Source organism: Anas platyrhynchos, chromosome 2 (assembly GCF_047663525.1).
Source record: "Anas platyrhynchos isolate ZD024472 breed Pekin duck chromosome 2, IASCAAS_PekinDuck_T2T, whole genome shotgun sequence".
Classification (NCBI taxonomy): Eukaryota; Metazoa; Chordata; class Aves; order Anseriformes; family Anatidae; genus Anas; species Anas platyrhynchos.
The window spans coordinates 109,564,646-109,591,372 of NC_092588.1; the positions used below are offsets into that span (position 1 = coordinate 109,564,646).

General features: G+C 36.9%; 1 protein-coding gene across 7 annotated transcripts in view; it reads left to right on the forward strand.

The window, feature by feature from the left end:
- Positions 1 to 26,727, forward strand: part of CDKAL1 (CDKAL1 threonylcarbamoyladenosine tRNA methylthiotransferase) — a 494,283-nt gene that overhangs the window by 332,661 nt on the left and 134,895 nt on the right. For 4 of the 7 annotated variants that reach the window (XM_072033334.1, XM_072033336.1, XM_072033335.1 and 1 more), the window contains one exon: positions 19,505 to 19,576. The exons of the other annotated variants lie outside the window; for them this stretch is intronic. In XM_072033334.1, the coding sequence (XP_071889435.1) occupies positions 19,505 to 19,576 (72 nt within the window). The remainder of the gene's footprint in view (positions 1 to 19,504; positions 19,577 to 26,727) is intronic. 7 annotated transcript variants of the gene reach the window in all.

Consider the following 26,727-nt stretch of genomic DNA (forward strand, 5'->3'; position numbering starts at 1 on the left):
TTGATCCTGATTTGTAAAATCTGGGAAACGTTACTATACCCCATGCCATAGGGGAGGGAAGACAAGATCAATTCCCAAAGAACCTTGCAATTATAAAATAAAGAGCTAAAGCAATTACAAGAAGATTTTGGAGTACCAGGAGATAGAGACGATAAAATTGGGTCAAAAGGCAGTGATTACAGCATTCTGTGCTATAACTATTTGTCATGCTTTTTTTTTTTAGACATTATGCAAAAGAATGCATTAAGCAGATTTTGAAGAGAGGGTTAAGAAAGCTTGTAAATACTTTCAGGGAGTTTCTCCAATCTTGGATCAATCTGTGGGCTTGTTTTTGTTTTTTTTGTTTGTTAGTTTTGTTTTGTTTTTTAAGCAAGTATATTAGATCTTTCAAAAATTTATAAGCAGTATGAGATCACTCTTTCTGCTTGTTTTGCAAAATGCATGTGATTTTGCAAGTTTACATACATAGATACACATTTGTAAAAAGAGCTGAGTTTTATAATTGGGGAAAGAAGGTAGCAGAAGTGTGTATGTATGTGCACCTATCTATATGTATAAACACAGGAAAAGTGTGCGTGTGTGTAACTACAGGTACATCTGTGAGAAAGAAATATATTCTGTAAATATTAATGGATTAAATACATCAGGTAAGTTGTTTCTGTCAGAGTTTTATAGTTACCACCTACATTTACATTAAAAAAAAAAAGTCAAACAGTAGGTTTTCTATAATTTTAATAATTATATGTCATTTCAAGTTAAATCCATCAAACTATTTTTTTATAGATAGGCTTTCATTGTCTGCAAGACCTGGTAAAGCAGATGTTAAGGGCCTGTGAAAACTGACAAACATGAAGAATAAAGGAAATCAGTGTAAAAAGATTTTGAATTAGATCATTGTTCTTCTGAGTTGAAGCTTTTTAAGTTAAATGTAATAGTAAGTTAATTAATTTCTAATACGGAGAAGCAAGTGATGAACCAGAAGCTTTGATATTCTTCTCCGTGTCTAAATTCTCCTGTGTCAAATACTTTTTATTCATAGTACAAGGAAATTCCATTATTCTTTTATTAGCACTTTTAGCGGACCTTGGCCATTTGTAACTCCTGCTGCCTTCCTGCTCATATCCTTTGTGGCATTATATCAAAGTATCCTCAATTGATTTTGGCTTCAGTTGTGAAGACTTGTGCACTCTTTACAAATTAGTCATCAGGTGATGTGAAATTGAATATAAATGCTTAGATATATTCCCTTTTGATCTTTGTTTTAGGACCTATAATAAGATATTAAAAGTAGCACAATTGTTTGATGAGTGGTTTTTGATGCTTTGCTGTTCTGCTGTTTCCAAGCAGATTCCACGTATCTATCAGAAAGCAAAAGGAAAAAAAGGGCAAATGAAAGTATGCAAAAAAAAAAAAAAAAGATGATCTTTCCTAATTTTCCATTTGACAGTGAAGGTTTTATTTCTGCTAGCTACTTCCTATTTGTGGTGGTCAGAATGAATCATTGCAGGCTTCTTGCTTTATGCTGTTTATTTCTATCTTAGCTCCCAATTCCACAATTGTTACAGTCCAGGAAAAGGCTTTTAATTTTTATATTAAATCTAACAGTGATCAACATTAATCGAAAATACAATTATTTCAAGTGGAGGTCTATGCTAGTTGTACTGTAGTTTGTTTTGTCTGATTAAATGTCAGGTTCTGGTTTGGGAGGATTGTTTGTTATTTTGTAGATTATTTTCAGTAAGTATAAAAAAAGATTTTATGCTTTGTTCAAGTGTTGGTGATACAGGATAATGGTGTGAATAACTTAAATTACTAGCTTCCAGGATTCTTGGTCAGTTAAAAGGTTTTTCTCTGAGAACCTTTCAGAAGTGGAGAAGACATAAATATAAAGGATAAGTTGGAGCTTGGTAGTAGTTAAAACAGATACACTACAGTGGCCGGAACAGGACTGTCCACCTAGCATTGATAGCGTTTCACCTTTTTGTGATGAAGTACCACATAGAAAAGAGAAAAACTGATGCAGAAAAGGTTCATTCTTCCAGATTTGTGCTTCACTTACTAAAATAGAAAATGATGTTTTGAGGGAGTGTCTACACTAACCTTACTAACCTTATTGCAGTCTGTGCTCAGTCAGGAGACTGATAGATAGCTGTTCCTTGAAGTTCTCCTGCAGTTTATTGCCTATCTGGTGCAAATTAATGCATCATAAAAGACATTTTAAATGTTTGTGGTTGTGCATTCCCAAGTGAAAAGCCAGGTCTTTTATTGAGAGGAAAAGCAAGATTTCCTTTTCCTTCCACTTCCAGGTGTGGAGTTCTGTATCTAGTTGAGGCCTTAATTAAGCAGCAGAGGGGAGATAGCCTTTAAGTTCTTCCATGACAAAGGTATGCAAAAGAGGGAGAAAATCTGCCTCTGCTAATAGCAGACAAAGAATAGGTATGCTCCTGCGTTATTTATTACCGAAATGTATGTAGTTTACCATCTGGCTGCATAAATTATTGTTGTTATTGTTTGCCTTTAGCTATTATCTGACCAATTTTCTAATAGCTCATTCAATGAAAACTTGTTTGCACACAAGCCATTTCTGCTGAACCTTTTTTGTATGTATACTGAGAGCTTTCATGCTGCACAACTCAAGAATTTTATTCTGTCTGCAATGGATGTTTAACTTCCGTAGTGTCTCTCTCAGATGGTGTTTGCCCTTTAAAACTTGACCAGTTGTAATAGCAAGTTCCTTGGTCAAAAACAATGGATTTGGGGAGCTTCAGGATCCCATACGTGGAAAACATTCAGATCCACCAGCACAGAGGCCTAGTTGTTTGCTTTTTTCTATCTGTTGGATGAGTAAGGATTCTGCCTATCCCTGGAGCAATTGCTTAGAATGATAATCTTTATTTCTGCAGTGCAAAAACCTAAACCTGTTTTTACTTATAGAAGAGAATATAGCAGAAGTGCTATTTATTTTGGTGTTCTGCCTCTTCAGAGGATAGCCAGGAAGAGAGACTTAAGGCACGTCCGTACATTGAGTTGTGCTGTTACAGAGAGAAATCCTCTGTGCTAAAAACTCAGCTCTGGATTTGATTCTTCCTTTTGCAACCTTTATCTATTGCTCAAAAATAGGGCATGAGCTATGAAAAAAATAAGGTCACATATTATATGTCCTTTCAGTGGTTTATTTTAGCATATGCTGTATCCAACCAAGAAATAGGCAATGTTCATGGTGTTTGAAAAGAGCTTTTTGAGAGATTTTTTCATAGCTGAAATTGCTCAGGATTTAAAAAAAAAAAATCAGGAAATGTGCTCTAATTGGTGCAATACTAATCAAATAATTGTAAAAGCTTTAAGCCTCACGGTGTAAAGTGTTCCATATTAATGCGTTATAGAAATGTTAAAAAACTTCAGCTAAAAATTCACAGACAATACCTGTGTGATTGGCATGTTATAAGGACTTACTGTATTGTGGCACACAATTAATTGGAGCAAAGCTTTTTTTTTTTTTTTTTTCTTTTTCCATCTCTTAGCCTGGTAAGTCATTTGGGGTGGACAAAAAGTTGAATCCTGTATTCCTTTGTCTTTGAAAAAAGTAGATACGTATGTAACTGGCTCAAGGAAAAGTAATAGAAAGATTATGCATGGCTATCCTTAGAGTTGAGGTGCTAATGTCTGCCGTTGCTTACAGACTTACCATTAAGAATTGTTTTCAACCAATTGTTTCAATACTGCACACACTCTAGCTCCAGTTTCTAACAGAAAATAAGTAATCTAATGTCAGCAGCCCTAAATCTGTGGTTGCAGGTCATTCTTCTGCAAGATTCTGTGACTCCTCTGAAGAGCATGAGGCATTTGGAAGTCAGAAAAATTCAAAAATGATGCAAGTGTATGTAAGGAAGTGTGGGGATGAAACTATATTTTCATAATAAAACGGAAGCCAGTACCAAACAGCCAGGATCTCATTTGGCGCTGCCTATGAAGGCTAGTATGGTCTTTGTGGTATTCATTGACAGTAACCAAACATATTAATGATACCATGCCCAAAGCTGTGGTATTGTCTAGAAATCATTATAGGCATCCATGTGAAACATGAAATGTGCAAAAGGAAGAGGAAAGTCCAAGACGGAGGGTGAGGAAATTAAGGCAATTGGCTTCAGGTAGCAAAACCTGTGAGGTTCTTCCCTCCTTTTGGCCACTGTGCCATGGCTGGTGGCCTCTGGGGACAGTGAGTTGTGGCAGGGTGATGTGGTGATGGCAGTGGGAACTAGTGAAACTGGCTGCACCATGGGGTACAGGAACACAGGGAGGTGGGAAGTTAAGAGCTTCAGCTGGGACCAGTTTCCCTACCAATGAATTGGTTCCTTTTGTTTTTCTCCTGTGTTCGGGGAAGCTGGACCCCACGTGCATTCTTCACAAAGAATCAAAATTGAACAAAAGAATTTCTGATGTCTAGTGAAATAAACAAATCTAAAATTCCTGATTGTTGGCTAACTTTCTAATGGCAGGCATCACAGTCTGCTCAAGCTGCTTTGTTAACTAGATCCTGAAAACTGAAGATGTCTGCACTGTGGTATGACTTGATTACATGAGAGAACATGTAAATTGAAATGTTGGACAGCTTATAGACTTGGAAGTGTTGCTATGAGAATGGTTTCTTGAAAGAAGCTAGCGAAAGATTAAAGCACAGTTGCAGTATTAAATGTAACTGGCAGATGAGACTTAAATCTTTCAGTCATCTTTGCTCATATCTCTTTAGTAGTTCTTAATTTCCCAAACTTTGCTGTATTCTGTTTCTTTCTTTGTTGCTGGCCATAGATGACATTTCAAAGCCATGGGTATTAGAACAGGTTTTTTCACATATCAGGCATACAGGCTAGCATAATTAAGGAAACCATGTTGGGGTGTTTTTCTGAGTCTGGGGATAAGCTATTTCAGAACTGCTAGAAAACACAAGAATTTTTTGTGATTTTTCATAAAGACTGTTACGTTTCTCAGATACCAACTGGGTGTTTTGAAAGATGGGGGAGGAGGAGCGGTGGAAGTACCACGAATGTGTAGGTTTTACCTTTGAGCAAGAGAAAAAGAAAGTCATTGTGAGCTTTTTCAGGTAATGACTTGGGCATATGATTCTGAAAAACAACAAAAATCCTTTTAACCCACTTTCCATTTATTCAAGGAACTGCTTTGTACTAAATCATAAGGCAACTGTGAGGTTGCAATGCCTGTGACATAAGCCATAGTCTGAATTTCCTAAAGCAGGTGCTTTGAATTGTTCTTCTGTAAGATGAAAAAGATTTCTAGGTTATTGCTGAAAAGAGAGTGAGCCTTTTGCTATCTCCTGCTTCAAGATAGATTTCAGGTTTAATTTAATAGCTCAGATGTCAGATAAGACCACGTTTTATGGAAATATTCTTATTGTAACCTACATCCATTCTTCTCTCTTCCTTTCCCTTGTGCTCAGAACTGCTTTTTGGAGGAGGTTGCATAAAGCTGTTTTGTGCTCTTGATATGATGTAAGGCTTCAAAGAAAACTACTGAAAGAGAAAAGCAATTTCTATTTGGAAAAGCAGTGCAGTGGCCTTGTGCTAATGGCATACTTGAACATTACTTGATGACAGTGAAGAAAATCTAATGGCCTGAAAAGCTGCTGCTTTTTCTTGACTTAACTCTTAGCTGCATTGAAGTTTATGCCATCTGTAACACAAAGGAAACTAATATATAGACAGCTTAGAAATAGCTGTTCAAATACCAGGAATTGTTTTAGGGTTTGGAGAAAAGAAATAGGAAGGTAGTGCAATGAAAGGGGCTTACTTCTCCGTTGAATAGGCTGAATAGAAAAAGATGTATCTGCTCTGTCTTAGGCCTGTAGCAGAAACATTGAGACAAAAGACTTGCAATCTCATTTGAAGTGTATTTATATGCAAAAACAAACAAAAACAGTGCTGTAAAATCAGTGGTGGCTTGTTTGTTTTTGTTTTGAACAAAAACTAAAATATATAAAAATCAGGTAGTGTATGCTTAATGCTGTGGTTAAAACTGTATTCAGTGCTAGTAACTTTTGCTGTAATTCAATGTTTAAAGCATCAAATCTATCTGATGCAAACTGGTTTGGGTTTGTTACCTCAGTTATCACTCAGAAGGGAAGCTTTTACTTTTTTTTTTTTTTTTTTTTTTTTTTTAGGTTTACAGTAGCCTGTAAAAGCACATTTTCATCTGTAAGCAAAGGTAATGCTTTATGATGAAGCATAGACTTAGATGTTTAACAAGGTTTCAGGTGTTACTGAAATGTCTTCATTAGTGACCGTGAGAAAAGTTTAAGAAACACACTGATAAAATCCACACATACTCTCCCATATACCCCCAATGTACAACTGTTCTGGAAAATTAGGAAATGAGCAAGATATAAAGGTAAAAATGACCATGGAAAGAAAAAAAAAAGTGATGAAAAATGTGGCAAAAGTAAAATAATGTTTCAGAAGTTTCTGCGATGACAATGAAAAGCTGATTATTAGATGTGAGCTGCAGTTTGATTAGGGCAGCTAAATAGGTGAAAACAAGTTCTGCACACATCACTTTGCACAGCATAGAAATAACAGTTTTTCTCCATATGGCTGTGGTTGCTTCCAAAATACAGTCTTTTTGGACAATTGGCTAGATCAAAACGACATTGACAAGTATGAGAGAGTGTGAATAGAAGTTGAAGTAATTATGGCAGTTTGTTACCCTGCGAGGAAAAAAAATACAGCTTTCATCTGTGACAGTTGCATGAGATACACAACACCTATACGTTTTTTCAATTCAGTAATCATAAAAACATTGGTAATTTACTTCACAAATTTTCTTTGTGGTAAAACATGCAAACGCTGGTATAGCAGATTGCCTCAAATAAGCATTTTCTTCCTCTAAAAATACTGAAATATAAAATGAGAGACAAGATTTATAGGGACAGTAAATATCTGTCATATCAGCTCAGACAAAACAAATGATATTAATCCTCTTGTTGCTTTGCAAAGAAAGGCATTACCTTTCTCTGCATGTCTTGTTTCACCTCTGTTCCTTGTCCATCACAACTGTGATGCACCAGAAGTAGGACAAAGAAAGCTATTTCAGATTTTCTAAAATTAGTTGCTAGAAAACCTTGAAATCATAAGAAGTAAACGTTGACCATCTTAAAACTTTGTTTAAGCTCTCTTTAATCTTCCTTTGGCAGCATAATGGACTATATAACTAGTGGTCTATGGCCAGTTCAAGTTTAGATCAAATTCATGTGTCTTTCTGTCCCCCATTTCCTAATATCTTATTTGATGTATTTCTTGATGGCTGCACAGTGTGTAGCAGATTATATTTCCCAATTATCTTTTACTATTTGGAGTGGTTTAGCCCAGCAGGCAGCACCACACAGCTACTCGCTCACTCTCCTTAGGTGGGATGGGGGAGAGAACCAGAAAGGTAAAAGTGTGAGAACTCATGGGTTGAGACAAGGAGAATTTACTGAGTAAAGCAAAAGCCACACGTGCGAGCAAAGCAAACCAAGGATTTCATTCACTGCTTCCCATCAGCAGGCAGGTGCTCAGCCACTTCCAGGAAAGCAGGGCTCATCACGTGTGATGGTTCCTTTGGAAGGCAAACGCCATCACTCTGAACGTTCCCCCCTTCCTCCTCCTTCACCCCAGCTCTTATTGCTGAGCATGATGCCAGGTAGCGTGGAATATCTCCTTGGCCAGTCTGGGTCAGCTGTCCTGGCTGTGTCCCCTCCCTGCTTCTTGTGCGCCCCCAGCCTCCTTGCTGGCAGGGCAGCCTATAAGAAGCAAAAAAAAAAAGAAAAAGTCCTTGGCTCTATGTAAACACTGCTCTACAACTAAAAACCTCAGTGTGTTATCACCACTATTTTCATCAAAAATCCAAAACACAGCATTGTGCAGGCCTCTGTGAAGAAAATTAACTCGATCCTAGCCAAAACCATGACACTGTTCACACTTTCCCCCCTCCTTCTATCTTTATTCTATTGACGCTTCTCCACTCGCTATTTTTCCTCCATGTTGTCTACATTCTTTATTCTGTCTTTTCCTACCTATTTTCTTTTATTATCTTCTTGATATTTTAATGTTTTATTCTCTCGCCATTTACTTTATTTCACCTGCCCTTCCCTTGTTTGTTTTCTTTTCCTAAATACATTTTGGAGCCCCATATGTCCACAGATGTACTTGTTGATGACATTGAAGTAGTCAGGGGAATCAATGCCACTCTTTGGAGGGAAAGTGCTGCAGGTGTAGCAGTGCATGCAGTGTGGTGAGAACCAACCCACAGGGACATAAAATTAAACGTTGGTAGAAGTGGCCTTCACTATTCAAGAATTTAAACTTTGCTGTTGACTTAAATGTTCTTATGACCAAATTCATCTGAGCTTCTTTGTTTTTAATTAATTGCATGTCCAAAGGCGCATGTTTGGCGAGCTTCACTAATGGATACAACTAGCTTCTGCACATCGTCTTCTTACTGGAGGGCAAAATTTGGCTTTGTTCTTAAAATTATTGTAAACTTTCTGAGTACTTGACATGTTACATAAAATTCTAAATGTTACCCAGGTTGGCATCAATGCTTTTATTACCAGAAGATTTGGGATAATAATTGGACTTTCTTACATGGAGTGGACATACATGTATTCTGTTAACTTTTCTTGTAAAGTATTGAATAAGTATTTAGTATTAATAATTAATATTTAGGTGTTAAGTAAGGAAGAGAGGTACAAACCTGTATTTTACCATAAACGCAAATCAACAACATATATCGTTTCTTAAATATGACATGCTCTTCATATTATTTTTCCTCTGTATTTTGTTATTTTATGAATGTAAGATACTTTTCATCCAAAAATTGTATCCATCCAAAGATGGATAAAATAAACTATCCGATTCTCCATTCATTTTTTGAAAGAAGAGCTCCAATTTGAGAGGTGAGTATGGCCACCATCTTCGTAATTTATTTCTAATTTTGGAGAGGTTCCAACTTCAAAAATTATCTTTCCAAGAAGTTATAGCTTCTTCCTGTAATTCTGGAGAGACTGCCTTTAAGGTGTCTGAGGTCTAAAAGATGTGGAGCCAATGGCAAATTTAAGGTTTGGTATCTCATGATATATCAGGATAAAAACAAGGACATTTTATCTCCTTAAAGGGACAGGACTTTTACAGTTTCATCGTATTAAATGTGGCATTTGCTAATATCAATTAAAGAAATTAAATGTTGATTTTTAAAGATGGTGTTTCAATTCATGCAAATGCTGCTTTAGTTTGGCTTTGAAGTGTTTAAATGTATTAGGCTTGATCTTTCTTTCACCATTTCTTCATGCAATCATGATAGTCATACCATGTCATCTGGCTTTATTAAAAATATATATGTATAAACAAGGGTCTTTAAAAAAGATATTTTTTTTGTAAAATGTGTTTCTATGAAATTTAGTACATGTAGCACACATAGAGTTGTTGTGATAAAACACCGTAGGTTAGAAATACAAGCAGTCATGCTGACAAATTCTTTAAGTCTTTATTTCGTATTGTCATGCTTTTTCCCAGAAAAAAATACGTGTTCTTACTGCTTTTCGTTTTCATATCTTCTTTAATAATCATTTTCGAGGCATGTGCATGGCAAATTATGCTCTTTCATGCCTTTTATTTTTACAAGCTTATTTTTTTATATAAAAGAACTGCTTGCTACAAAACCTTACAAGACATAAGCCATCACTGTTTTACATTGCAGTGTAAACCTTGTTTTCCATAGAACATTTGCAGAAAATGTCTAGTATAAAGCTAAACATATGAACCATTTATAAGCCCTGTGCTGGTACAGCCATTAAATACCAATTCACGTGTCAGACAGACGGTGGCAGCTGCTTTGTTAATGTATGGCACAATCCCATATTAAATCAAATGGCAAGTGGACAGTTTGACAGATACTGTCATCAGTGCAAACATTATTAAACTCATTAAAGAGCTTGCTTTTATTTTTTTTTTTATTTAAAGTACATGCATTTACTTTGCAGAGTCTGTTTCAGAGCCTACAGCAGTGAGTACTACTTCTCCAGTTTTCTGCCTAACAAAGCCTGATCTGTGTCTGTCCATTCCTCGGGGGCAGTGCCACCATGTTTATGGCTTCCTCTGCACGCTGTGTGTTAGGGTCTGTGACCAGAAATTCCATTTGCGAGCACATCGTCGTGGATAGCACTCAGTGGTCTTTTCATTTTGATTGATGCTTCTGGTTTTGCACCATCTGGCTTCTGATAGGCTGCATTAATCATATCCTGAGCTAAGAAAATTTAGACAGGATTTCTTTAGTAAGTACGTGTACATGGAAAAGTGTGTATTTATGTATTTAATTCCTATAGGTTCCAGTCATACAGACAGGAGCAACAGTGCTGCCATACAGTTTGTGCTGAGATAATTTGAACTCTATTTTGAATACACATATTTCAGTTTTACTCCTACACTTTTAACTATTTTGCTTTCTAGCGGCTGATTATAATTGCTTCTTTATATTGACATTGCTTTCTGTTAGGAACAATGGACTTGGCTGAAGTATGCTTGCATCTCAGCTTTTTTAAGTAAATTTTAAAATTTCTCTTTCCACCGCTTTGGTGCTAAACTATAGTTCCTCGCTTCTTGTGTAAACATAGCTTGACATAATAGTTTCTGAAACAGAATGTCATCCGGTTCAAAGTTTTGTAGGTGTAGAACATTTTTTAAATTGTTGTATTTAAATTCACGTCTTAGGAAAACAGAAGAATCTTAATTTTACGTACAATATACAAAAGTCAGTGATCTGCTATATGGAAGGCTTCTGACTGAATCTGACAATAGTGTACTCAAGGTATTATACTTGTTGGATTAGCAATATTAATACAATATAGTCTCTCATATAAAGCAATTAATCAGCCTACATGCAGTTGTTAAGTGTTCAAATTTTTATTCGGATTTCAAATTTACAGGTAAGCAGCTATCCTGTACGCCTCCATATTAGGTTGCTTTCTTTCTGTGGTCCTTTACAATATGACTTGAGGGGAAAATTTGTTCTGTAGGATACCCTGACACATGAAAACCATATGTTACATGTTAGGTTTAAGAAACTATTTCATCTTCACCTTCTGGATTTTCAAAGACCAAGGGAATCTTTTCTGTTAGAAATTATAATGGTGCCCTGGATTCCCTTCCCCTTACCTGCTATGGGCATAGTGCTCCATGAAATGCTGTGTGGACAGTGATGCTTTATACTCTTAACGAAAAATCCAGTAAGCTCATTTTCTATGTCCCCAAGTTCCACACTTACTGGTCACAATGGGTCCATTTTTTTTTAGGAGTTCCTCACCAATCAAATGGCGTGAAAGCATCACAGCCACCAATTTTTCATTGACACCTAGAAATGGCTATTGGTGAGGTTTTCTTGCTGTTTCTTTTTTGTTTGTTTGTTTGTGTTTTGTTTTGTTTTGTTTTTACTTTTTTGCCCTATTTCTCACACTTTTCCTTAGTGCTCTCGTTAGTAGAGCTTGCAGTTATTGTCAAATGTTTTTTTTTAAGTGTGAATATTCCCTCTGCTTTGCCTGTGCAAAGACCTGAAGATTGAAGTGCAGAAGAGCTTTGTCTATGACTTAGCAGGAAGATGGGCAGAAGGATGAGCAATATTTACCTATAACCCCACTGACTAAAACAAAACTTCCTGTACTGATTTCTGACAAGCTTGATGGTGTCATTTTAGGGTAGGTGAAGTTTATTTTGAGACATCTAGCTTGAGTTCTTTAAAAGTTAAAAGTATATTCATGGTTAAAAACTAATGGCATGTTAGAAGGTTGTTTGACATACTGCAGAAACGATTTTGAAGGAAGAATTTAGAAAATTCAATCACTATATGTAACAAAGATATAAAGCTCCTTAAGGAGTGCCTTAAGGTGAAGTCCTTAAGGTGAAGGCACTGTGCTGGTGCTTCAGTGCCTTGCTCTATCTCACATTTGTTTCCACGTTTTCTTCTGAAAAACTGTCCTTTTTCTATTGTTTTCCTGTTGCCACATTCATGTTTTCTTGTAGGCACATTTTAAAGAGAAGGCTTGTTTGTTTGTTTACAGTTTCACAGCTTTCTAAATAGACATCTGTGGTTGAGAGAATCACAATTCACCAATAATTTGTATTAATTTTAGTATATATGCTAACAATTAGGGTAAACAAAACCTGCTTAATCATTATTACATTATTACCATCTTAATTTGTGTGCCATGGAGGTTTTAAAAGAAAATCGTTATAGCCACACTACTGATCAGTCCATCCTCAGTGTTGAAGTCATTTCTCTGAAAAATTAACAACTGATCTTGAGTAATTATGCTTTGCACCTTCCAGATACAGAACTCCCACTCTGTTGTGCCTGGATCATTTTAATAACATATTACCTCAGAGATGTTAGGGAAGTTTAAAAGTTAAACTCTTGTCAACAGGCATATCAGTAGCATCCACTAAGCTCCCTGTTGGCTCTTCTTAAAAGCCTGGTTCATCAAGCTCGGAAGAAGCCATCAGTAAGCATACTGCTCCCTGTTGTTCTCATTAGCAAGCTTCCAACTTTGAGTATCAGCATTACCATACAGACTTGGACTGCTCCAGCTTCTACAATACCTTGTTGTTAGTAGAGCTCTGCAGTGAAAAGTTGAATCTGAACTTTGTAAGATGTGTTCAGGACACATTCACTTCCGTGTTATACTTAAAAACATGGAGCAAAAGGTAAAATATATTTGTAAGCATCTTCCTGATAACTGAAAAAAATCTTTGATGTTGTGAACTAAACACTAGTACATAGTATCAAATGGTGAGTTCAGGGCCTGCTGGATGGATAACAGAAATCCCCAAAGGTGGAGCATTTATACCCTGGATTTCCTTTCATACCTTTCCAAAGTTATATGTGTCAGCTTAGAAAAATTACCACCAACAACTTCTCATCCATAGATACTGACTGTTCGTGTTTTCATCTGATGACTTTCAATAAGTGATTCCATATGAAAAAACTTCTTACTACTGTATTTTCTGAAATGCAAGGCCTGCCTATGCTTTTCAAGTGAAGGACTCCAGTCAATCCTACCTTAGTCCATGCAGGTTTAATGACTTAGCTTCTTGAAATCAATGTCAATCAATTACTTCTGTAGAAATACACCTTGCATTGTGGTAGTGATGCTGCACGGTGTCTTATCACCACCATTTCGTGATACAGACTTGATATGGAGAAGAAAGGGTGTTGAATTTAGGGTTGTATTTTTGTTACTTTCTTTTGTCAATCTTACTTTCACTCTTTATGTTGAAATAAACATAGGGAGTAAATACTTTTAAATTTGTTACAGTTTTCCTGTTCCTATATGTGTATTCCACTCTTTATGAAGCTTGCCAATAACAAAGCAAAAACCTTCTAATGGGCTGAATAAAACTTTTAATAGACTGCTTTCCAGTACAACTTAATATACTGGTATGTGTTCTTATTGTTATGCTGATTATTAGTAACATTGTGTCAAAGGTTAATGTTGATTTCTTGCAGGATTTGGGAGTTTTGAAAACAGATACTATTGGTAGCTATTTTCAAAAACTCCACTCATTTGTATTTTAAAATAGACAGAATTTGATATGCCCAACAATCTAGAAAAGTATGCATGTGTGCGAAGCTATGTATAAAAAATTCTTCAGAAGATTTTTTACTTCAGTGAGAGTATATACAAGGTTTTGGTGCTTTTGAATTCCGTTATAAATACTGTCTTCTAGTAATTTCTTGTCTTGCAATGGGTATAGTTTAATGGGTAGAAGGAGGAGCACTAAAGCAATGCTATGATTTATTTGTATGTGGAACTTTTATCATTGTGTGGATATGTAACATTTCTCTTACTGGTTGGCAAATTTGTACACATGCAAGATCTGCAGGACTGGTGAGAAATTAGGCCTGTATATCAAAATGTTTTGTGGAAGTAGAGAAAGTCCTTACTGTGAAACCTTTGTATTCTTCATATCTAAATTAAAACAATATAATTATTCAAATTTTAAATAGAATAATGGTATTGCCAAGAAAACTATGTTCTTTATAAAGGCAGATAATATGCTGTTGTATATCCTGGTTTCAGTTAGGACAGAGTTAGTTTTCCTCCTCGTAGCACATACTTATGTCATTTCTCATGACAATACTCTCAACATTATCTTTAGAAAGAGATTTGCTCTGCTTTGGCGTAGTTTTTCCTTCACTACAGTTTATTGTAGTTCTGAGAACATACTTCCACTGGAAGAAAAACCTAGAGCCAATGAGAAGAGATAGTTAATTACGTCTCTGTGTGTGTGTGTGTTGGTGTTTCTTGAGGAGCACTCTCTCCTTTCAGAGTCTTGTCTAAATCCCAGTTCCTCTGAAATATTTCAAATAAGAATCACCTTTTTTTTTTTTTCTTCTCTTGAATGTAGGATAGCTTTTGATTTCTAAGCTAAAGTCTCCACATAATCCAGAAAGGAAGATCACTGGCAGCTTATTTATGGGAAAAAATGAATTTTGCACAGCATAGGAAGCGTATCAGGCATGTGGATATGTATGAATGTATGGGTAAGATTTGGCTGATGCATGTTTCTGTGCAAGTCAAGTATCAGTCAGAAGTCATTGTTTTGCTGTATTTTTGCCGTATTTTCTCAGCAGTGAACAACAAAGTGACAACTACTGTGGTATTCAGGCACCATCTGTCTTGTGAACCCTGCCATTCTGTTCTACCCTGAGTATGATAAATTTTACCTTATTTCTCTAAGAAAATAAAAATAGTATTTAATCTACAGTCCAAAAACTGGATACATTCCAAGTGAGGCTCTGTTGGTGGTGATATCCCTTGTCTCCGGGGGTGTAAATTTGGGCTTACACCTAAGCACGTGTATATAAATATTACAGATCTATTTCTATGTATGTTGTGCTATGCCACAAATACAAGTCTGTATACAAATGTACTATATAACAAATCTTCTTAACAGTTGCAGTAATTTGTATCCAAAATAAAGTAATTATTTTTATCTTATATATCTTTCAGTTGAAGACATAAAGGTATTTTAATGCTTGGGGCTGAGGGGGGATGATTGTGTACTTTATTTACTTGAGCATTTGAACTCCTCTTAGGTGGTGGTATATTGTGGATTACAATGTCATTTTTTTTGTTTGTTTGTTTTGTTTTGTTTTGTTTTAATTTCAGTATGACCAGATTTGAAATTACTAGCTATTTTTTTCAAATGCAGCCTTCCTGTTCTCGTCCATGTAAACAAAATTCATTTGGGTAGATTTCTTCTCTCCAGAGTGCACAGTGAAGTAGTTCTTTTCTGGCTGTCTTAGCGCTCCTTTTTTCACTTTCAAACATTCTCCTCATCTTCAGTTTTGTTAGTGTTCAGCTGTACTCGTGATCTCAACCCCTGAATTATTATGCACCACTTTCACATTTTAATACATTGGACAGCAGCAGAAGTACCTGAAAGCCAGCTGGCTCTGTTCAGTGTTTTGTCTTATGAAGAGCCTAATAAATAGGCACTTAAAAGATGTAACCCAAAAGCACGTGTCTCTGCAGAACCTTGAAGCACCTGCTTCATTTTTAATTTTAGCAGTTTTATGAAATCTATGCATTCCTAGTCTTTATGTCAGAGCTGCAGGATCTCCTACATTAATTAAAGATCACATTGTATCTTGAGAGAAGGTGACCTCACATGAAAGTCTTCCTTTTTAAACACTTTATTTTAAGAAAGTGATATCCACACTGAAACTGTTTGCAGTGGGCATGCATAATGAAAGTACAGTGTGTGAAGCCGTGAATCCCAATTATGTGGTGCTTGGTTTTATATACCAAATTGACAGCAAGCTGTAACTAAGAATTGTGAACACAAGCATTAGATTAGGTACCCTTTATAGTGAGTAAATAAAGCTTTTTAATGCCTAAATATAGAAGATTTACATGATTCAGAGCATTTATACAAGATTTTTATCTTCGTTACCTTTTCTAGTTGCTTAGAATTGTTGCTGATAATTTTGTACATATATATTTTCACCTTGAAAGTGTCTGTTTACTACCATTAAGTATTTTTCTTAAGTGGAACAAGACCTTTATTATTTCCGAAAATTTTGAAATATTTTTCTAAGAATTTCATCCAGGTATTGCTGGGGAAGCAGGCTTTCAGAGGACAGAAAGTACATCCTCAATTATGGTTTGCACTCAGTGCAGAGCAAGAGATGGGTTTTCCTGCAGAGCAGGCATGGGGGTGATGGAGAGGGAGAGATGGTGCAGGGTTCTTTCTTGATCTCCATAAAAAGGCCTGATTAAGCATTCTGCAAAGTACAGCACAGCTTGTGCATATATGTTAAATGCTGTCTCTACTCTGTGACATTTTCCAGGCAGAAAAAGTGCTAGTGATGAAAGAGGGAGTGTTGCAAATGCAGTAAGTTTTAAACAACCAATCAGACAAAAATGAATGGACAAAAGCTGTGATTTTAATAAGTGGTTCTACAGCTTCATTATTATTTTTGATATCTGGCCCCTCTCCTCAAAAAGTGTGAATGAGGAAAGATAGGAGGTTTAATGCCCTCATAAGTAAGTGATGTGACTTACATAAACATTCTTTATGAATACTGAGGTGAATGTGCCTTCAGAGACAGCTCAAGAAACTTACTTATATGAGAAAACCAACAAGTGAAGAAAAAAATGCTTAAAGACAAAGCAGTCCTACCAGACACAATGTCTGCTTCATTTGGAGGAAAGACATAAATATTGTTTGCCACATAACACTCAAAAATTTGTGAAGAAAGTAGCAACTGTAAAGCTTTCGTTGTTACTTCATCTGAAGTAAACAGAATGTGTAATTTGTTGGCTGCTTCTGCATGACCCTAAATCAAAAAAAAAAAAAAGATTACATACCAATTTAATTTGTTGCCTCACTACCTCTTTTTCAGTTCATATACTCACACAAGCATATTCCAGTTCATCCAAATTATATCCTCCCATATTGATATGCACCAAACTTCTGCAAAAGAATGTAAAGCAGTTAACACTGGCTGGCATGCTACATTTACGTAGTTTTAGGGAACTTCTTGCTGTGAGTGTATTTCATCTTCTGAAGTAAAATTCACTTCCAGCTAACTCCAGTGCACAAGGTAAATTTATTTTATTTTTATATTTGCAAGGTGAACTTTTTTTGAGGCTCCACAGTAAATTATTGATTTTATTTTGGTGTGTTAGGGAGAGAAATATTCCATTAGAATTAAACCTTATTAAAACTGAAAAACTCTTCAATGAGAAAATCTTTAAAGACATTACTTGGTATTTTTTGTCTTCCATATGAAAATTTCATCTCATCTGCATTATCTTGTCCCACTTTAACTGTTCCCTATTTGCATGAGTAGTCAGACCTCTAAAGCATCAGAAATGGCCAGCGTAGTTCACTGGCCTTCCATGAAGCTCACACAGGAACATATGAACACAATGCAGTATGATTGTGATTGTTTTCACAAATGCACTGTCATGGAAGAGTAGGTTTGCTGAAGCCATGTATCAAATGTCAAATATGTGGGTCAAAGCAATCCTTCTGAGTTATGTCTCAGTTGCCTGAAAACCTCAGCTGAAGTCCCTGTTGAGTTGCAGATTACCGTAAAGGGCACATGCGGTAGTCGCAAAATTTCCTGGGCACAGTAGGCTTGAGGCACACATTGTATGAAGAAAATTTTAGACGGAGAGTTGTGGTGGTTTTACCCTGCTACACAGCTGAACACCACTACAACCGCTCTCGCTCCTCCTCCTCAAAGGAAAAGAGGAAGAAGATACAATGGAAAGGGCTCAAGGGTTGAGATGAAGACAGGGAGATCATCTGCCAATTATCATCATGGGCAAAATTGACTCAGTGTAGGGAGATTGATGTAATTTATTGCCTATCACTAGCAGACTATAGTAAGAAATTAAAGACAACTAAAACCACCTCCCCCCCCAGCCACCCTATTCTATGTCCTCCCCCCTGAGTGGCACAAGGGAACAGGGAACAGGGGCAGCGGTCAGTCCCTGAGGCTTTGTCATCTGCTGCTCCCTCACGGTCCCTCTCTGCCCCTGCTCCATATCGGGTCCCTCCCATGGGATGCTGTCCTTCCCCAGCTGATCCTGCAGGGGCTGCCCACAGGCAGCAGCTCTTCAAGCACTGCTCCCACACGGCTCCGTCCCACGGGGTCCATCCATCCCCCAGGAGCAAACTGCTCCAGCACGGGTCCCCCACGGGTGGGTGGCAGCTCCCCCCAGACCCCTGCTCCTGCGTGGGCTCCTCTGCATGGGCTGCAGCTCCGGCCCGGGGCCTGCTCCTGTGGGGGCTCTCCATGGGCCGCAGCCTCCTCCAGGCCACATCCACCTGCTCCACCTGGGGCTCCTCCACCCATGGGGGGGCTGCAGCGTGGAGATCTGCTCCATGTGGGACCCATGGGCTACAGGGGGACAGCCTGCTCCACCAGGGGCCTCTCCACAGGCCGCAGGGGAACTGCTGCTGCCTGCCTGGAGCACCTCCTGCCCTCTTGCTGCACTGACCTGGGGGGCTGCAGGGCTGGTGCTCACTCTTCACTCTCCCAGCCGTTGTTCTTTCCCTTTCCTTTCTTCAACCTGTTCTCCCAGAGGCCCAGACAATGTTGCTCCCTGGCTCTGCTCTGGCCAGTGGAAGGTCCCTTTGGAGCTTCTGGAGCTGGCTTTTATCTGACAAGGGGCAGCTGCTGGGCTCTGCTCACAAAGGCCAACCCTGCAGCTCCCCCTGCTACCAAAAACTTGCTTTTTAAACCCATTGCAAGAATGTGTGGAAATCCATCAAAGCCAGTGAAGTCCATGCCTGTAGAACTGGTGTTGAATTAGCCCCATTCTGGTCAGACCACGTGCTTTGTACTGTTCTGGACATAGACATGTCCACAGAGTCTGTCTGTATGCAGAGGTTGCATCATTTATTAGAGAAATTGCTACTCTTAGGAGAAGCAGCCAAACTGAGGCTGTTGAACTCTTGTCTGTTTTTTCAAAATATTCCATCTAATCTTACAAAAAAAAAAACAAAAAAAAAAAAAAAAAAAAAAAAAACAAGAAAAGATGTTTACCCTACTCATTTTGCTTTTCTTATTTCCTTAGACTTCTGTAGCTATATCACTACACCACTGCCACTATATTGAAATCAACAGAAGGATAGGATATTACTAGTCTCTTCATTTGCTTTAGTTTTCTGAACCCTCTATGATTTCCTGAGCTATGCTATATCTGAAGAAGGCAAAACTGAATTGTAGAGGAACAAAGAGAAGAATTCTTGGATTTGTACCTCACTTTTTTCATATGAAGTATGAAAGTACTGCTTACACAGTCAACTTCAGAATTATGTTGTATTTTTTTCTCTTTCTCTTTCTCTTTCTCTCTCTTTCTTTCTTGTTCTCTCTTTTTCTTTCTCTCTCTCTTTTTCTCTCTTCCTCTGTTTCTCTCTTTCTCTCTTTCTTTTTCTTTCAACAGCAAAAGGGTAAACTGCTGCATTTGTGTCTGACGAGGAGGAAGAGAGTAGTGCATGAACTGTGGAGGACTGAGGTAGGACAGAGGGTCAGATAGTTCAGAAAAAGGTGACAATCACAGGAAAACAGGCGATAACAAAATGAAAGGTGTTGATTTGGTATTTTTTCAGATTAATGTTTGGATTTTGTTCATTCGTTTAGTATTATGTGTATAGATGTAATTGTTTTTTCCTGAATAGAGGCAGCCTTCAGTCCCATCACACATAGCATCTCCTACAATCAAGTACAATTAAACTGGCCTCAGATTTGCATATGATGAAGTTGTGTTAGCTTATTCAAGCCAACAAGAGGTCTCTCTTGCTAGACTAGAGTGTTATTTCAGCTAATACGCCTCTGTGAGTACATTAATGTTTTGCATACGGTTCTAAGAGATATGTGCAGCTGGGTGGCATAGTTCTAAATTATTGGAATGATTCATGGCACTGGTTTCCGTGCAGTCACCTTTTCCTTCTTTAATAAATGATTACAGCCTTAACTCAGTAGAAATCCAGGCTTTCTTTGCACTGCAGCACAAGTATTGTTTGTTCTTCATAGCAAAGATCAAAGGATATATATTTTATTATTTTTTTTTAAATAGCAGCAGGAACCACAGATCATAACTCATTGAAATGACTTCCCCCTCTTTTTAATCTTAGAACTATACTATTGTGGAATATTTACTGTTTTATTGTGGAATATAGATGTCACTGACTTGCAGTTATGTTGATTCAATATGGCCTTTTGTATATGTTTTTCAGAACTACAAATGATTACATTTAATTAAAACCCACACATTAGGCCAGATGCTCCCTTACATGGAAAAACTCAAGATCTGGGCAAGGAAGCCTCCCCATGTTTCTGTGTAGGGAATTTTTCTCCCAGGAAAATACATGAAATTAAAGGGGTCGGTATAAGTACACAGGTGGTATTCTAAAACCTAAGAGGTACCTAAAAAAGCTTGCTTTGGCTTTAGCAACCTCCTTCCAGACTTCTGTAAAAATGTCTGCTTCCCCTGTGGAGAGGGGTTTTATTGTGCCAAGGAAAAATCCTGACTGCTGTGCTGGCAGTGGCCTCTCGTTAGTGTCTGTTGAAGAAATAATGTGCAGGTAGCCAGAATGTGAGGTGATGGGAGATACACAGGTCATGAAGCACAGGACTCAGAGAGGGCTACATGGGGACCAAGTCAGCAGTCTGCTTCTATGCTTCCTTGTTCTTTTTTATCACTATATCCTGTCCTGCTTGTTTCATTTGGGGACATTATTGGAAGGAAGTACGTAAGAGCAAGGAAGCAAAATTAAAACTTCTTGTATCTCACCATCTTTTATCAGCCAATGGAAGCTGGAGAATTGCCTTCTCACTGAGCTCTTGTCATCAGGCTCACATGTTGGTTACCGGAGGGTCTGGAAAGACACATGTATTTTCCAGGCAGAGTCAGCAGCCTGCAGGGCTGGTCTTTGCTCTAGCCACTTCTGTTCATGCTTTGTTTTTGTGACACCCATAGGGTTACTACAGCCATCCACCTTTCTCCCCTTCACCGTGCATATAAAGCACACGTTTTGTAAATCTCCATGGGCCATGTAATTCATGTGTTACAGGTAGGAAATGAAAAAATTAGTCTCATTTATTTAAATTTAGCATAAAATTCCCACTTTTAATTCACTTTCAAAGTGTTCATTTGTAAACTTTTTACTCCTTCTATACTTTATTATTTCTCATCTGATTTCTATCTTCTGCCCTTTTTGTTTAAAAAAAAAAAAAAAAAAAAAAGGACATATCTTCTGTCCAGAGCTTCCTAATTTATTTTCAGAAGTTGCACATAAGGAAGGAATAAGAAAAATGCTTTTCCTCCCCCAGGTTATTCCCATGCTTTAGTGCCAGTAATACCCTCCTACACTCCTATTTTATGTGAAATTATCATGTTGGCTTTAGGTCAAAGAAGATAGAAACTCTGAAAAGGGGGGTGGGTGGTAGGGAATGCAGTTTTTAAACACTCTTCTTCCCCCTCATAGTTTGGAAATGCTACTGCCATGTAAGTTTGAGGATATGTCCAGAGCTAAAAAATAGGACTGTTATTTAAATCATATTAAAAAATATGGAAAAGACTTGGCTTGTTTTACCTTTTCTTTTTCTTGGAGTAGAAACCATATATTTTATCTTCAGTGTATTCTCATACTTGCCAACTTCTGAAGCTGTGAAGGTGAACATATAGGTTGAATATGTAGAACACTCATCACTTTAGTTTGTATTCAAAAAAGTCTTTTAAGCAGAACAGATTAAAAATGTTAAAAAGGGGTGGAGGAGGGACTTTTCCTTGAATATGTGTAATAAATAGATATATACTTCTTTCCTCCTTGTTTCCACAAATTATCTCATTTCTCCTGTGCATCCTACTAATGTAGATCACTTTTATGTGTCCTGCGCTCCTGGCAGGAGAGCAATGTGAACGAGAGTCCCATGATTCTGTCTGCTGGAGACTGAGATCCTTCCCTTAAGATTCCCATCTCTTTCATCTATTTCTCCTTGAAAACTTCTTATCCTCTTAGAGTGAAGAGGAGGAAAAAAGAAGTGGGATGGACACATTTGGGAAGTGGAAAGAAAAAGTCAGAATCCTAAGCAAAAGCCTCATCATAAGTTTGCTTAAAATACTTTATTTTAGGTATTCAACTTCAAATATAAAACTTCAGAGCTTCAAGTTAGCAAATCCTCTCTGGACTGAAACTCGGGAGATGGCAATCAATACTTGTGTCCCCAGCACTGCCTCTTGAGAGACCTGAGTGAATTTTTTGGCATTCTTGCTCTGTAACTTCCCATATTAATAGTCTATCTTTTTTTCTCTCTGTCTAAAAAGGAGGCTTTACTTTTCTATCCAGCCGGTTCTTGCAGTGCACAAGAGGGAAGCAAATGTGACCTCAGCCACTCATCACTATTAACTTGGTCATTTATTTCTACTAACAGTAAAAATGAAGTAAATTCCACAGAAATTATGGGATTTACAAGTACCAGGTATTCAAATGTTTATGGGTGTTTTTTATTTGTTTAAAATAACATCTGTAACACCCCTAATAGTTCAACTTTGAACAGAAGTGGGTATTAATGGTGTAGTGGTGAGATGATATAGAAGGTTATTATCCTCCTTCAAATCATGTTTCTTAGAAATTACGCATATTGATTTATAGCACAGATTACCATTGGTTATCCATTACGGTAACCAATGGTAACCCAAGATAATGTGAACTGTCAGGGCTGAGTCAGATTTCCGCATTTCATATCCCAGGATCTTGCCCGGACTACAGGAAGTTATCATCCTAAGGATCTAACTCAGTTCAGCCATGTTCTTTGTGAACACGTCAACATGCAGAACATTATCCTGGTTAGACATGTCAAATGCAAGAGACTGGAACAACCAATTTTTTTCTTTTCTAAATAAAAAGAGAGAGAGCTTCCAGTCAGGCTTCCAACCCTGACTTCACTTCATTTTTACCATTTACTTTCAGGAATTATTTTAATAGTCAGTATTGCTGGATTGCTGTAAATTAAGTCAAAGAACCTTCTTTCAGATGCGGTAATGCTATAGTGCCTAGCACAGTTGCATTTACAGCTACATTATTTTTTTTTTTCTGAGATTAATGCTATTTTTTTCACTTGCAACATCAGCAGGGATGTTTGTTTAATATATAAAGTTCGTAAGTTTGCATAACGTGCCTTTTGGTTGTTGTCTTTTCATTGTTAATTTGAGGCTGACAATGCAGGAGGAAGGTACTTCAAATCAGCCTTGATGCTGAGTATACAAAGTGAAAATCTTCATAGAATAATAGAATCATTTAGGTTGGAAAAGACCTCTAAGATCATCTAGTCCAACCTTCTCTTGACACATTCCTTTTTCATTTCACCCGTGTCATAAAAGGGCAGCTCATTTGTCATCTGTATTTAGAAGTATACCTTATTTCTTTTGGGGAGAATGTAAAAATAATCTTACCGTACAACACAATCAATTTGGTTTTATGATCAGGATCAGTGCAAAGGCAAATGCTCCTAAGAGAGCTATTTCTTTTCAGTGCTAAGTATTGCTTTATTAAGCTGTGTGCATGAAGGTTAATTTCGTTGCTGAAAGTCTAGTTACCTAGCCTTTCTACTGCTGTGTGACAGACAGAACTTTATTCTAAGCAAATCTTAAAATGCTAATTAAAGTAGATGTCGCTAATTGACAGCTGACATTCCAACACAGCAGGATTCAAAGAATCCCACTGATGGGATGAGTCCTAATTTTGTATATGGGAATATGTTCTAACTGCATCTTCCACATTTTTTCCTGTTATAATAAGTATTTGTGATTTGATATTAATAACTGAGATGCTATTTATTTATTTATTTTAACCCCCATGTGCTCTCTCACTTAAGAATTGAAACCTGTTTTTATATTTTTATAAAGGGTGAAAAGAATGAATGTACTCTCCAGAGGTGTGGGAACGAACATTATCTTCCAAAACACCCATTTTCTGAGAGCAAAGCCATTTTATATAAAGAATTTGAAAATGTCATATATGGAATAGGTTTGCTATGATCCAAAGTCTACACAGACCAGGACTTTAGTAGTACTATTATTTTCATTAAAACCATTCTCAAACTTCTAAGAAAAAATGTTCAGCTAATTTATTGTTCATATATAAGGTCATCCAGACAGGTCTGTTGAATTTAATGGCTGTTTCATGATTAAGGGAGAGTAAGAAGTTCTTAATTGAGGAACAGATAAAAAGCAAGCTAATTAGCTCCAAATAATTTTCTTTAGCAGCATCCAAACAGCCATTTCTAAGATGAACTTGGGTTACTCAGCTTTTGAGCTCTTAATCATATTTTTAGATTGCATTTTTACACCATCTGCACTACAAAAATGACTGTAATTTCTGTCACTGTTGGAAGCATCAGTTAATAAATGTTGTCTGTTTTGATCTAGGGAGGTGTATGAATTGAGAGGGAAAATATTCTTAAACTAATTGGGTTAATTTACAGTAGTTTGAGGGAGAGTGCAGTGGGAATGGCTCGCTTCTATCGCTATCTTCTTTTCTTTCAGCACTGAAAGCACTGGCAGTGCATTCTTGCTCTGTCACTCTATTTACAAGATATTTAGCAATTTGTACCATCTAGTAGAGCTTAGATTCAAGAGGGATCAAAGCCATTGCGCAGCCGCATTATACACTGATGTGCTAAGAGGTTAGTGTTGACTACTGTCCGTAGTTTCTACATCACTGGGTGGGGACTGAAAAAAATATAGTAGATTGTGTTACAGCTAACTGGTAACTGCAAAACCCACTATTCAGATACCGCTTTCAGTGAGGAAATTCTTTTCCTGTACAAATGAATGGGCTATAGCAAAACCACAAGTACAGTCTGTGCCAAGTATGTACAGTGTTTAAATGTTATATGCATATGTATAACCAGTACTGTAAGTATCATATGCATTAACTGGCCAAGAGTTCTTCAGGGGAGTTTGATTTAGTTTCTGTGTCAGAAATGGGGAATATGGATTCCCAATAGATAGGTAGTATTAAAGATCATTTAAGTATATTAAAATTTTGCTACCCTAATTTACTCATTCATAGCATGTTGTTAATAAACTTCAGCTTTCATTATATAATCACTATTTTATGCTTATACATCTCATTTTATTTGCTTATATGAATTTAACATTTCTATTTTCTCCACAATTTAGTGTGAAGTGTTGTGCTTCAGTGGAGTCTTACTGTTTTTATGAAGAACTGAGATTTTTCCTGTGATGTCTGAAATATCTTGTAGTGGAGACAGTAGGGTTTCTTTGTTTAGTTAGAGGTTCACACTTCCATGAGATTTTTTTTCTTTTTTTTCTTTTAGTCCTGTCCAACTTATTAGCATGTTCACAGTATACAAGCAGGTTAACTAGGGAATACCAGCAATTACCCTGATACCTTGCTGGACCTTTACTGACATCTGAGGATGTAGTGAATCTAGTGACGTTAAAATAGCAAATGAGAATGAAACAAAAGTAAAAATAATTTTGCAGCATCTCCCAGTGGAATTTATAGTGAATGATAAGGTCCATAGACCTTAAAAAAGATAAGAGAGGAAACAAAAATCCCAAGAAGTTATGTGTTACAGTGAATTTTAATTGTTTTGTTTGTTTGTTTTAACATTGCTGGTCAAAGGACTCTTTAACAGTAGGTATCTTAAAATACATATAATTTTTAACATTATCAGAGGTACCTATTAGACTCATGATATGCATTTGTATATGTTTTACTCTTGCTTCAAAGACAAACTGCACTATTCTTTGGAGCAGAACTGATAAGGTGTGTTTTTTTTTAAGGTTCTAAGCAATTGTATAGATGCTTTTTTCAGCTTGATATTTTTCTCAACTCAGTAGTTGAGCTCCCTAGCTCTGTCTGAAAAAACAGTTGGTTCTAAGAGTGCAGCTTCTCTGCCTTGATTTTCTTGTTTCTATTAAAATCACAATTAATATGTTTCCATAAAGTGTTTTTTACTTTATTTATTTATTTATTTATTTTTAACTCTATAATAGCAATTACGTTTCATTTCTTCTGCTTATAAGCATGCTTTTATGGACCATTTCTTACTGTCCTGTAGTGAAATGGTGTAATGTCAGAGCACTGAGGTAGACTCTAGAGTATTTGTTGATGAATTTTCAGAATGGCCAGCATGGCTATTGCATTGCAAGAGTCTGGTGACTCAACAGCATTCATTTGCATTTAATAAATATAAAATACATTAATTAATGCAGTGTTAATGGTGAGAAATCAACTTTGCAAAAGAAGAAAATCTAGAGGTATTTATTTTGTTGTCGTATTGAGAGTATATTGTGTATCTTCTGGTACGTGTTACATAAATCACAATAAGAAATATTTGATGTTAAGAAGGAAAATAGTAATTTTTCCTGTGATAGATCTGTGTATGTACCCTATAAGCATCAGAATGTCAGGGAGAACAGTGACCAAAGGAATATATTTGCAGATTTACAAGCCAGATAAAATAAGGGCCTATCTTTCAGCTTTCTCTGAAGCTTCCCCAGTGTTCTCAGATAATGGTTTGGATTCTCTTTAGTCTTTCAATGTATTCATTTATTTATTTTCCTTTCAGGTGTGCGAATTGCAAAACTGAATTTCATTTGTGTGAAGTTGGCTTGAAAACTAGCCCTCATTT